Raw genomic sequence first — 13,457 nt, 5'->3', positions numbered from 1 at the left:
TAAAAGTGTTAGCTACATAAATGTAATGTGATGTTTTTAATACAGATCAAGAGACTCTTCAACTGTCTGTTGTGTCCCACTGCCAGTTGATGTAGTGGGCCTCCCACCTGTTCCCCCCCCCCCTGCAAACCACCATTTACAGGACCTGGTCTGGCTCCTTTGATAGAGACAAAAAAAAACATTACATATACTGTACATATAGTACAATACATTCACTTTATTGTACTTTTCATAGTTTTAAAAGCCCAGTGAGACAAAATGCATGTTATTTTTTGTCAATTACAGTATATATACTGTGTATATATAGTATATACAGTATAAAACACAAAAAAATGAATAATTCAATTGTTTAATCAATAGTGAATGATGGACTTCTCCACCAGCTTTCATTGCTGGAAATATATTTCATAACTTCAAAACTGCAAATATCTCCTAGCCTATTGTCCTCTTACTGCCGCTGAGCCTTCAGTCCAGTTTCCAAAGATGCAAGTGATGTTGTCTTTGGTTCCTCCTCCCTCTACAGTATATCCATCTTCACATTCATACTGCACTTCTGAATCTGCAGCAAACAACTCCTGGTATTCCTGATGGATGATGACTGCATGGGGGATTTAGGGGCTCCCCACATGTCTCGATACTTTCTGTGAAATAAGCACAGTTGTCATAAAAACATGATATTCTGGTCACTTAGTTTTACAACTTGTACAACAATTGCTACAAACATTTTACTCACTCTCACAAACCGGCACAGAGGTCCATGTTTCATTTGAACATATGGCTGTAGCATCCCGGTTTTTGGATTCATACTCTTTGTCACATGTTATATAGATTGATTGATTGTTATCATACCAACCTTTCGGGCTTTTTTTGTATTTTGCATTAGGTATATCTGGTGGAATGCAGTCTTTTTCATCTGAGGGGTAAAAAGAAACAAGAAAATGTGTATTTTTTACCGTGGTGTCTCTGAAATTCTCTTCATTTTGAGAATGTGGAATTTTCATTTTATCAAGTATGATAAGATTAATTGGATGCTTGTTACAAAATTTGATATAAAAGTTTAATTTATTTTTCAATCTTAAATAAACTATAAAAGAATCAGAAATATAATTGAAACATAATTTTCACTACAATGTTCTACAGTGACAGACAGAAAGATTACTTTTTTAGTATTTAAACACTGAACAATATAAAAAAAATATAGTTTCTATGAGGTATTGAAATTAAAATAAAGCATGAAGGTGACACACAGTTAATGCTAAAACACATGCTTGATAGTTTCTGCAACCATGTTCCATTTGTGCATATGGCTGTAGCATCTCGCCTTTGAGTTTATGTCCTTTGTCACATATTACCCTGGATAGTTATTTGTTCTCATATCATCCTCTGAGTTTTTTTTTTGTAATGTGCATTTATTCACTTTGTGAAATCCCGCTATAAAAGCAAACCTAAGCTTAAACTAGCTGACTATTCAGGGAGGGACTATAAATCCTGTCTGTTTCTTACAGTTTGAGAGCAAATTGCTCTTCAATATGAATACAGTTTGATTATCACTTTTATTTAGTTGGTAACCAAGTTGTATTATCACAATATAACACTTGAGGATATGCACATAAAGAATGTTTCTGTTTCTCTTCCGTATCCCCTACTCTTGAACAATTTCTGAAATTGACCTTAATCATTGTCATCTTAAATCCATTTTACCGCCCCGTATGTGTGAGCACTTACTAATAATTTAAATATTACTTGCAAATGCTAAAGCTGTAGATTTTTTTTAACTTACGACTCCTACAGTGAACTATAAGGTGGTATGTTACATGTCATTATTCTTTCAAAAGTTTCATGACTACAGTGATTTGATCAGCTAAGAGCTGTGCGACCATGGTAGAAAAGAAAGAAAAATAGGAGCACTTACCTATACATTGTGGTTCAGGAGACCATCCCACCATTTTGACATGTGCTTGTTACCCACCAACCTTTCACTGTTTGGTTTACGTCCATGATTGCAGGTATAGGTCAGCTTTGTTCCATGAAATAAGTCTCTTGCTTTGGGGCAAAGAAACCACCATCCAGCCTGGAGCCACAGGGCTGTGTTGCACTTTGGCCTAAAATACAATGATAGGATTACTCTAGAGTGTTTGTTTTTGACCAATTCAAATAGTTGTATGTGATAGTATTCATTATCCTCACCATGAAGCACTGCAGGAATCCAAATCAGAAGAACCAATCCAAGATATCTGATGCACATTTTGGCAGAAATGAAATCCTCCTACGACAAAGCTGACCCAGATCCGAGCCAGTTTTATATTGTTGAGGGCATTGCCCCAAAACGTTTGTAGAGTAAACAGTCTGGCATCATGCACTTGCTCGGGAGCCAAATTTTTTTTTGTAGCCATTAATTTAGAAATGAAGCAACAGTCAGTTTAATGTTCAATGTTGCTTCTTGTTCTCAGATTACGCTGATCACTAAATTATAAATTTACATTATGTACTTCAAGGATATGCACAGTTTTTTTTGTTTAATTGTATTTAACCTTTTAATTATTCTGGGAAAAGCTTGCGACAATGATTTATTTGTCTCTTTAGAGTGAAACAACAAGATACCCTCCAGTGTGTGTGTTGTTTAACTATGAAAGCCTGTAAGTGCTGCTATAATATATCATGAGCCTGGTTTATGCAATTATAAAGCAAATAATGGCCCTGACTGAAATTGGGCCAGTAAGTGACGCAGTTGCCAGGGCTTAATTTTTATCCCAATCCACCCCTTGATTCTTTAACAAACAATCGTGAATTTTTCTCCCACATCAGATTGATGAGGCCGATCGGTAGCGTTTTACAAAACATGGCTTCAGGTGCCAACGTGCCAGATAAACTCCAACGATTTCTGGACAGTTGTATTTTCTTGTTTTGAAAATGTTTTAGTCATGACATCATTGTAAAGCTTTGAAACACAAAACGGTCTTTGAGTGTCTGTCTGTCCATGTGTCTGCATACTTTGCAGTAATGCTGTCTCATGTATATGAATATAAGAGCTAATGCTCACTGATGTATCCTTATTTAGTTCTACACTTTGTAGAGAAAGTAATACAAAGATCTCTGTTAAGATTTCTCTAGTGAACTTTTTATTCAGACTACTATTGATATATCAACTTTATTTAAAGTACAGATCATGTTATTATACATCCAGAGTTCCGGTTGATCCAAATAAAAAAGCAGTAATGTTTTAGGTATCGTTTTCTGGTGAAGGAATTTAGAAGTTTCCAACTGGCTTTGGTTGTCAGTCGAGCAGCGATTTGTCGGTTGTGCTTTACGAGCAAACTCCCTGGTTTCAACACAGACAGAGATACAAACATACAAAACAATAATAAAAATGATAATGATAATAAATCCAATCTTTGATTTATAATCAAAGAAAAGCACTCACCCCTGATGGTCATCATGATGACAACCTACAAAGTAGTCCAATGACGCCGCAGTGAATAATTAATAATAATGAATTCATTCAAACAGACTTTTGTAATTGAAGTGTTCCGTTTTAATCTAAATCACTTTAGATTCTGGTGAGTTAATTTTCATATACACTACCGTTCAAAAGTTGGGTGGGTCACATTGAAATGTCCTTATTTTTGAAGGAAAAGCACTGTACTTTTCAATGAAGATAACTTTAAACTAGTCTTAACTTTGAAGAAAACACTCTATACATCCTGCTAATGTGGTAATGACTATTCTAGCTGCAATGTGTCTGGTTTTTGGTGCAATATCTACATAGGTGAATAGGCCCATTTCCAGCAACTATCACTCAGTGTTCTGATGGTTCAATGTGTTTGCTCATTGGCTCAGAAGGCTAATTGATGATTAGAAAACCCTTCATGTCACACATCTGAAAACAGTTTAGGTCGTTACAGAAGTACAAAACTGACCTTCCTTTGAGCAGATTTAGTTTCTGGAGCATCACATTTGTGGGGTCAATTAATGCTCAAAATGGCCAGAAAAAGAGAACTTTCATCTGAAACTCGACAGTCTATTCTTGTCCTTAGAAATGAAGGCTATTCCATGCGAGACATTGCTAAGAAATTGAAGATTTCCTACAACGGTGTGTACTACTCCCTTCAGAGGACAGCACAAACAGGCTCTAACCAGAGTAGAAGAAGAAGTGGGAGGCCGCGTTGCACAACTGAGCAAGAAGATAAGTACATTAGAGTCTCTAGTTTGAGAAACAGACGCCTCACAGGTCCCCAACTGGCATCTTCATTAAATAGTACCCGCAAAACACCAGTGTCAACATCTACAGTGAAGAGGCGGCTGCAAGATTCTGGGCTTCAGGGCAGAGTGGCAAAGAAAAGCCATATCTAACATGGCCAATAAAAGAAAAGATTAAGATGGGCAAAAGAACAGAGGAAGACTGGAAAAAGTGTTGTGGACGGATGAATCCAAGTTTGAGGTTTTTGGATCACAAAGAACGTTTGTGAGACGCAGAACAAATGAAAGATGCTGGAAGAATGCCTGACGCCATCTGTCACCTTTGTGTTGTCTTCCCATCAACCTTCATCTTTTGCTTTTTTTTTTAGCTTTTTTTTTTTCTACGTTTTTTTTTTTTTTAAATTCATAGCATAATTTTTATTTGACATTACATTACACATCATGTTTCACAGTATACACAATTAGTGCTTTTTGTCTCTTTTTTTGTCATTTCTTCTGAGGTTTTGGTCACTTTTTAAAAAAAGAATACCATAAAATTCAATAAAACAAACAAAATTTGGTGAAAGTAATACTTCATTTTACCTGAAAAACATTGTGCATCCATGTTATTTTTAGGCAGTTTGGTTGAAAGAAAGCCAAGTTCTGGATATTAAAATAAAAAAATGGGTCAAATTGGACCTGAGAAAAACACAAGGGTCAAGCATGGTGGAGGTAATATGATGGTCTGGGGTTGCTTTGGTGCTGGTAAGGTGGGAGATTTGTACAGGGTAAAAGGGATTCTGAATAAGGAAGGCTATCACTCCATTTTGCAACGCCATGCCATACCCAGTGGACAGCGCTTGATTGGAGCCAATTTCATCCTACAACAGGACAATGACCCTAAACACACCTCCAAATTGTGCAAGAACTATTTAGAGCAGAAGCAGACAGCTGGTATTCTATCGGTAATGGAGTGGCCAGCGCAGTCACCAGATCTGAACCCCATTGAGCTGTTGTGGAGCAGCTTGACCGTATGGTACGCAAGAAGTGCCCATCCAACCAATCCAACTTGTGGGAGCTGCTTCTGGAAGCGTGGGGTGCAATTTCTCCAGATTACCTCAACAAATTAACAGCTAGAATGCCAAAGGTCTGCAATGCTGTAATTGCTGCAAATGGAGGATTCTTTGACGAAAGCAAAGTTTGATGTAAAAAAAATCTTATTTCAAATACAAATCATTATTTCTAACCTTGTCAATGTCTTGACTATTTTCTATTCATTTCACAACGTATGGTGGTGAATAAGTGTGACTTTTCAGGAAAACACCAAATTGTTTGGGTGACCCCAAACTTTTGAACGGTAGTGTGTGTTATATGACAACAAAAAATGCTGAAACTCAAAGCATTGTGGCAGATTAAAATGTAAAGATCTGACTTGTATACTTACACTGGGTATAAAACAATCTTCTACTGATGCACTTAACACGACTGCTGAAACATCCCAAATACACTGAATGTACTTGGTTTCTCCTTCATTTACATATTCAAGTCCAGTTAGTTTAACACCGTCCACAGGATATTGAGCAAGATCTATGACACAGTATGCCTCTGCACAAAATAAACAGAAAGAAAAATGTCTGGTGAATTATTTGAGTACATCTTTGACAGACTTTTAGAATGACGATAGTATTACTGACTTGTTTGTACCTTGGCAGATGGGTAGTTGTGACCAGCTGCCTTCACTGTGACACCTCACGATGTCTGGACCCACTCGTTTATAAAAGGAATTGCATTGGTATTTCAAAAACATTGGATCGTCTTTCACAACATCACCGTTTGGTACGACTGGGTATGCTCCGCAGTGGTTGACTGAAATTTTAAAAAAGGTATTATTTAACAATGTATCACAGTATCTTAAAGTGCTAATATTATGCACATTTTCTGGTTCATATTTGTATTTAGAGGTTATATCAGAATAGGTTTACATGGTTTAATTTTCAAAAAACATCATTTTGTTGTACTACATATTGCTGCAGCTCCTCTGTTCACCCTGTGTGTTGAGCTTTCTGTTTCAGCTACAGAGTGAGGCATCGCACTTCTGTATCTTTTCATCTTTGTTGGAGTCGCACATGCGCAGTAGCTCGGTAAGGACTACTAGCCAGTCAGAAGCAGAGTATGAGGGCAAGCCAGGCTAGCATCTAGGCCAGCATTGTAACATGTGTTACAAAGTGACGCATGGCCGTGCGTCACACAGCAGCAACTAATAACTAAAAATAAATACACATTGTGCAATCAGCCTTTTATTTTGTTTACCTAAAATGTAAGCTTTAATTGAATCCTAGTTTTATCCCTGTTGTTGTCTCTGTCCATGACGTAATCGGCTGCTTCTTTTACCTGTCAGCGATGAGTTTCACAGGGAGGTGCGGCTCACAGAATATACAAACTATTTGACCACATCCCACCCTCTCCAGTGCAGGCACTCCAACCAATTATTTTATATATATATATATATATATATATATATATATATATATATATATATATATATATTATTATTATGTCATTAGTGCAGCGATAAAGACATGATCCCTCATGGGTCCCCGCCACAAACACTGCCAATTACAGTTGTTGGCAATAGCAGACTCCGGCACCAGCCATTTGCGGTGGGTCACCAGCCTTCAGAAGGTTTTCAAGCATGTAATGTGCATTATAAGGCACTGCATAGTTTATATCCTCGACGTTTCACTTCTGTGATTGCTCCAGTACTACAGGAAATGCCGCCAGATGCATGTCTTTTTGTTGATGTCCGTTACGTTCCGCTTCCTTTGCGTTGGAATTTTAAACTCTGGTGGATTTATGAGGACTATAGTTAACTGCTCCTCAGAGCTCTGCCTAGTAATCCAGACAGGTGGCACCTTGCATGGCAGCTTTGACCACAGTGTATGACTGTGTATTGTTCTTGTACTATGTTAAACTGCTTTGAGTAGTTGTTAAGACTAGAAAAGCGCTAAATAAAAAAATAGTCCAATAATACATACATAGGGGGCTTCCCCAAAAAAAGACTTACAACCAAATCCAGCAAATGCAATATTTGGGGTAGCATTTGGGAAGCTTTACTGTCATGTGCTCAGGATGATGCGCTTTACTTTTCTTCATCATCAGTGCAGAAACTAATGTTGTTACAGTGGAAATCTACCAAACCTCCAACGCATTCCAAATGACTAAAGATCTAAATGATCTAAAGCAAGAGAAACTTAAGTACCCTAACTCCTGTTAGGGTACTTACGTTTCTCTTATCCTGGCCTCCTCCTTTGAACATGATTTGTGTCCAAGCAACAGTAGGTCTCTTTGGTTATCACCGTTTATTTATGTATTTTTTTATTTTGTGTTATTGCTTTTAAGACACTTGGTTTTTGTATGACCACTTGTACAATGTTGTTTATCTATTATATTTCTATTATGTGGTGTGTGTGATTCTATGTTCCTTGGGTATTTGTATTTCACTTTAAAAAAAAAAAATCTCAATAAAAAGATTTGAATGCCATAAGGGTTCAAAGAGGGTACCCTCAAAGGTGAGCAAAGGTTATGATATATACCCAGCTATCCCCAAACCACTCAGTAAGGCTGTACTGAACTGATACAGATTGCTTTTAAATGCCCAGTGGCTATAAATTCATTTTTTTCTTTACAGTAACTAGTCAGCTAGATAATAAATATTTAAAATGTTATACCAACTGAATACATAGACCTAGTCCAATACATGTGATGCAATGAACATGAATGATTTACCCTTTGTGAATGAAGGGCTACTGTCTTTCTCATTCGAGCCAGAGACAGCAGACAATCCTGTAAGATACAGAGCAGATAAAGGGATACAAACTGACGAGAAGACACACCCGTAAGTTTCACTTTTGGATATTCTTTGGCATCCATTACTCTCTGATATACAGTAGAATTATAACCATTTGTTTTTTTTTTATAAAAAATGTAAATTGTAAAGTAAATCTAAATGGCCTACCTCCACCTGCAGGTGGTACCCCACTGCCAGGCGTAACTCCACCATCTCTAGTACCTAAACGGGTTCCTCTTTCTAAGTGAAAACAAAACAAGTTAGATACACATATAGATGTTCTATGGAGAGATTATATCAATATATTTACTGATTCTGTGGTAGGTTGGCCCGAGTGGCTAGGAAGGTGGTAGGTAGGCTGACTCAGACAAGGTATGTTTCTAGAGGTGATTATTTATTTCCAGTGGTCTGCAGTACACGGATAATCAAATAATTAAAACTTAAAGACAATTACACATTTAACTAGTAGCAGCACTAACAACAGGCATGTGTTCCTAGCAGCATAGCCTCACCTCCCTGTTTCCTCTGGAGCACAAATCCCACTTTTTATATAGGGTTGTCAATTCACACCCTACCGCTTCAGTCCATCCCATCCTAAAGCAGGTTGATCTACTCCATAGCATTAATACCTAGCAATCTCTTAACCTATGGAACTTGGTTACCAGTTCCCTCCTATCCTACTGACTATAAAACAGGTCAGGGTTATTCATACATTTTTTATATAATAACCAAAAACGACCAGAATAAACATTCCTGTACACAATAAAACCCTCTACTTGGTTTGGCCCGGTGATGTCATTCCTGACCACCCTTTTCCTATAAATCAAGAAATAATTAGGCTGGCTCCTCCTCAAACAATTGTCCTGCATGGTGGAACTGAACAAAGGAACAAACAATTGTAAGTATCAACACAGGAAAACCTTTAAACCATGTTTAAACGTGCAACCTAATAAAATGGAACTGAAACTAACGTATAACTGTGTCTACTTACTATAACTAATGACCTTTATGGGACAAGTAGTGAGCAAACCCACTTCGTCACAGATTCATATATAGTACAGGTTAATAAACTGTATTAATAACCTTAATGTATCTCCATGTCCCATCTCTGGTCTGGTTCCTCTGCCTGACAGGAAGGACATTATGGCAAGTGCCCACTACAGGACACTTAATTGTACACTTTTGATTTTCCTTTTTGGTTTTTATTGGATAATTGGTTAACAAAAGATACCAGACACCCTCCAAAGTCTTAAGCTAGCCTACCAAGTATCTGTCTATTTAATACAGATCAAGAGACTACCTTCAACTGTATGTTGTGTCCCACTGCCAGTTGATGTAGTGGGCCTCCCACCTGTCCCCCCCCCTGCAGAACCACCATTTACAGGACCTGGTCTGGCTCCTTTGATAGAGAGAAAAAATACATTACATATACTGTACATATAGTACAATACATTCACTTTATTGTACTTTTCATAGGTTTAAGGCACAGTGAGACAAAATGCATGTTGTTTTTTGTCAATTTACAGTATATATACTGTGTATATATAGTATATACAGTATAAAACAAAAAAAGAATAATTCAAATGTTTTAATCAATAGTGAATGATGGACTTCTCCACCAGCTTTCATTGCTGGAAATATATTTCATAACTTCAAACTGCAAATATCTCCTAGCCTATTGTCCTCTTACTGCACGCTGAGCCTTCAGTCCAGTTTCCAAAGATGCAAGTGATGTTGTCTTTGGTTCCTCCTCCCTCTACAGTATATCCATCTTCACATTCATACTGCACTTCTGAATCTGCAGCAAACAACTCCTGGTATTCCTGATGGATGATGACTGCATGGGGGATTTTAGGGGGCTCCCCACATGTCTCGATACTTTCTGTGAAAATAAGCACATTTGTCATAAAAACATTGATATTCTGGTCACTTAGTTTAACAACTTGCTTGTACAAAACATTTTACTCACTCTCACAGACCGGCACAGAGGTCCATGTTCCATTTGAACATATGGCTGTAGCATCCCGGTTTTTGGATTCATACTCTTTGTCACATGTTATATAGATTGATTGATTGTTATCATACCAACCTTTCGGGCTTTTTTTGTATTTTGCATTAGGTATATCAGGTGGGATGCAGTCTTTTTCATCTGAGGGGTAAAAAGAAACAAAACACAATTTTTACCATGGTGTCTCTGAAATTATTTTCATTTTGAGAATGACAATTCAAATGACAAAAGGATTATTTGCATGAACATTATCTTTAGGGACTTATTTCAGCTGTCATGTCGTCCAGCTTTACATATAATCAATGGTTACAGCTCAGTGAAAGATCCCTGTAAATATTAACTTGGAACTCCTCTGAAAGTTAGTTTTTTCTGACCTCCAGGTATGTACAGGTGAACTTCAGGACTTTACGGTTGTAATGTAAACTACAGAGTAATGTTGGTTTTTCAGTAAACACACAACAAGTGGAATTTTCATTTTATCAAGTATGAAAGGATTAATTGGATGCTTGTTACAAAAATTTGATGTAAAAGTTTCATTTATTTTTCAATCTTAAATAAAACTATGAAAAGTATCAGAAATATAATAATTAAAATGTAATTTTCACTACAATGTCATACAGTGCCAGAAAGAAATAACTTTTGTAGTATTTAAACACTGAACAAATATAAAAAATATATAGTTTTCTATGAGGTATTAAAATTAAAATCAAGCATGAAAGGTGACACACAGTTAATGCTAAAACCACTTCTGCAGGCTTTTAGCATCTCATTCAAATAAACCAGGGGAGATATTATAGAACACTTACCTATACACTGTGGTTTATGCGACCATGTGCCATTTTGACATGTGATTGTTGCCCACCAACCCTCCACTGCCGGTTTACGCCCGTTATCACAGCCATACATGAGGTTGGCTTCATGAGGATACGTGATTTGTTTCTGGACCAAATAACCATCATCAAGAATCGGAGCATCACACGAATGAACTGCACTTTGTGCTGAAACAGTGATAAGTTAGAGAGCACTATAAGGACACGCTTTAAAAAAAGAAATGAAAAAAGATAGGCAATATAATTTAATGTTCTTACCATGCAGTCTTTCCGGGAACCAAACCAAAAGAACAAATCCAAGATATCTCACAAACATTTTGTCAAGAATTAAATATTAAAGCAGAGCAAGGTGCCAAGTTCACGTCTGAGTCAGTTAATAATTGTGAAACGCAATTTCCCCAAAAAGTAAAGAATCATGGAGTGAACTTTGACCCTGACATCACGCTGTTGCTCTGAAGCCAACACACAATAATAAGCACCAAGCATATACATTACAAACATATATACATTGATCTGAGAGATATACATGTGAGATATAAGAATATGTCCTCCACTTTCCCAAAGATAATAATTACTTTGAGTTTGTCATGATTATGTAATAGTAAGTCAGATGTATGACATACACACAAAGTAATATTAACAGTACCTAATTATGTTTCCCTTGATTTTAAGAAAGTAATATTAGTAGTCCTAATTATGATATCTCCATATTGTGATATTATCAACAACACGTTAATCTGATTACAAAGTCAGCATTGGGACAGTTGTTTCCGTCCTGGGCAAAGATGATACTGTACTTTTGGTTTCTAAAAGGCTTTCATTTTGTATATTTTATATATTGTAACATTCCAGCAAATGATGCTGCATTCTGCTGTGTTTATTCCATGTTTGTTTACACAGAATGGCACCGGGAACATTGATTAATTTGTTTAAAGTCCACATTTCAAAAGAATTTCCCAGACTGCTGTGATCCAAGGTCGTTATTAAGAAATAGCAAAGTCAGGCCAAAGTAATTCAGTAGGGAGACACGGACATTCAGTGTCTCAGGAAAGATCTATGAACTTGAAGGTACAGTGTGTGTGTGTGTAAGAGAGAGAGAGAGAGAGAGAGTATGTGTGTGTATAAAATACTGATATTTATTGAAGTTGGGTGGTATCTATTCAGAATTTATTTTCGTATTCGTTCACAAATGTATTGTCCAAACAAATGCTTGTTTTGCATTTGTTTGGACAATACATTTGTGAACACCATACTCACAAATCATTATACATGTTCATAAATCTCTTTTTTTGTTATCAAGAAACATGCAATTGTCACTAACATTGACTAATTTCCTTTTATAGCTAAATACACATTCACAAACGTAAAATCAACGTTTGTTTTACATAATAAATGTTACTTACACTGTGATCTGCCTGCTTTTGACACACCTTTACTATAACCGGAGTCATATTTTAACAGTTTATAATTTGTAAAGCTGCAGACAGATACAGTAACACAGCAGCAATGCTAAAGGACAACATATATTATACTTAACTGCCGAGGCCAAGAAATCTTTCTCTGACTTGTGAATATAAAATGCATTCACTGGAATGATCATGTTCTGCGTTTAAGTTTTGACATTTTCAGCATGTTCTACTGAGTTAGTCGTCCAATTACTAGATTTTCAATTCTAAGCCTCGACATTTCCTGTGGCACTGCCAGGATCGCTCAACAAATGAGTCAATTTGTGTTCCAGGACATTATCAAAATCTGGCAGAACAAATTACTGACCTAAAAAGAGTACTGCATCTCTGCTGAGAGTGACTTCAGAAAGTGAAGCAGGCAGGGCCAAACAGTTGGATGTTATAAAGAGGACTGAGGTCTGGATACAATTTGTCCTTCTTGGTGTGCGAGTCCCTCAGGCTCCAGAGGCCTGTATTGATTTCCTTCTCCACTATCTGCTTTGCCAATATTGTCCTGCCCTCGCAGACTGACGGGGAAGCTCACTTGTCTGTTTTTTTCTCTCGTTCATCATCCGTCTAGCCGCACTACACCTTCCTTCGTTCTAGATTTTCTTCTCATATCAATGCAGCAAAGTGAAAACGTGAGCTGAAGGATATAATAAATATACTTTTTTGAGTAGGGAGTAAAGACCTTGACATAATGAATGCTTTTGTCTAGTTCAGTCCAAGAAAACATATGCTGCAATATCTTGAAATTTTCAAGATATTGAGATTTAAGATTATCTTGAATCTTTCATTGTATTTTGTCCCTTTAATTGTGCACATTGCCTCCAGCCATTTCTGCCTGTTCCAGCCCATTGTGTGGACTGAGCAGTGCTGATAAAGCACTCATTACTCTTCATTTTAGAAACATCCGAATAAAGCTGGAAAATAATTACCAAGAATGTAGCCAGGCTACCCATTCAGGTTTTGCTACAAAAGCCTTGCAGCCAGCCTGCCTTTCATGACAAAGACATGATAGAGAGTACATGCTAGAATACAGCAAGACTTAATGTCTAAAGTTCATCCTGACCTTGCAACAAAAAGCTGTGAACCAAACTTAACTGAAAAGTTTATTTGTTTTTATAGGCTTTAAAAATGCTTTTATCCTT

General features: G+C 36.9%; 1 protein-coding gene and 1 pseudogene across 2 annotated transcripts; both read right to left on the bottom strand.

The window, feature by feature from the left end:
* Positions 1-436: 436 nt before the first annotated feature.
* Positions 437-2,332, bottom strand: LOC116674600 (complement factor H-like; annotated as a pseudogene).
* Positions 2,333-3,096: 764 nt separating this feature from the next.
* Positions 3,097-11,210, bottom strand: LOC116674598 (complement factor H-like). 2 transcript variants are annotated; one of them, XM_032506984.1, is made up of 11 exons: positions 11,120-11,210; positions 10,838-11,029; positions 9,993-10,172; positions 9,714-9,905; positions 9,324-9,422; positions 8,192-8,263; positions 7,967-8,019; positions 5,881-6,046; positions 5,621-5,781; positions 3,427-3,446; positions 3,097-3,325 (listed from the first exon to the last, which is right to left on the bottom strand). In XM_032506984.1, exons 1-11 carry the CDS (start codon positions 11,175-11,177, stop codon positions 3,124-3,126), a joined length of 1,395 nt encoding a protein of 464 aa, XP_032362875.1. In that variant the 5' UTR covers positions 11,178-11,210; the 3' UTR covers positions 3,097-3,123. The 2 variants fall into 2 exon arrangements, with proteins under 2 accessions (XP_032362875.1, XP_032362876.1); XM_032506985.1 differs by lacking the exon at positions 9,324-9,422 and having other exon boundaries at positions 11,120-11,208.
* Between the last annotated feature and the right edge of the window lie 2,247 nt (positions 11,211-13,457).

This window comes from Etheostoma spectabile, unplaced genomic scaffold, assembly GCF_008692095.1.
Source record: "Etheostoma spectabile isolate EspeVRDwgs_2016 unplaced genomic scaffold, UIUC_Espe_1.0 scaffold00000811, whole genome shotgun sequence".
Classification (NCBI taxonomy): Eukaryota; Metazoa; Chordata; class Actinopteri; order Perciformes; family Percidae; genus Etheostoma; species Etheostoma spectabile.
This window is presented reverse-complemented; position numbering and strand designations above follow the sequence as displayed.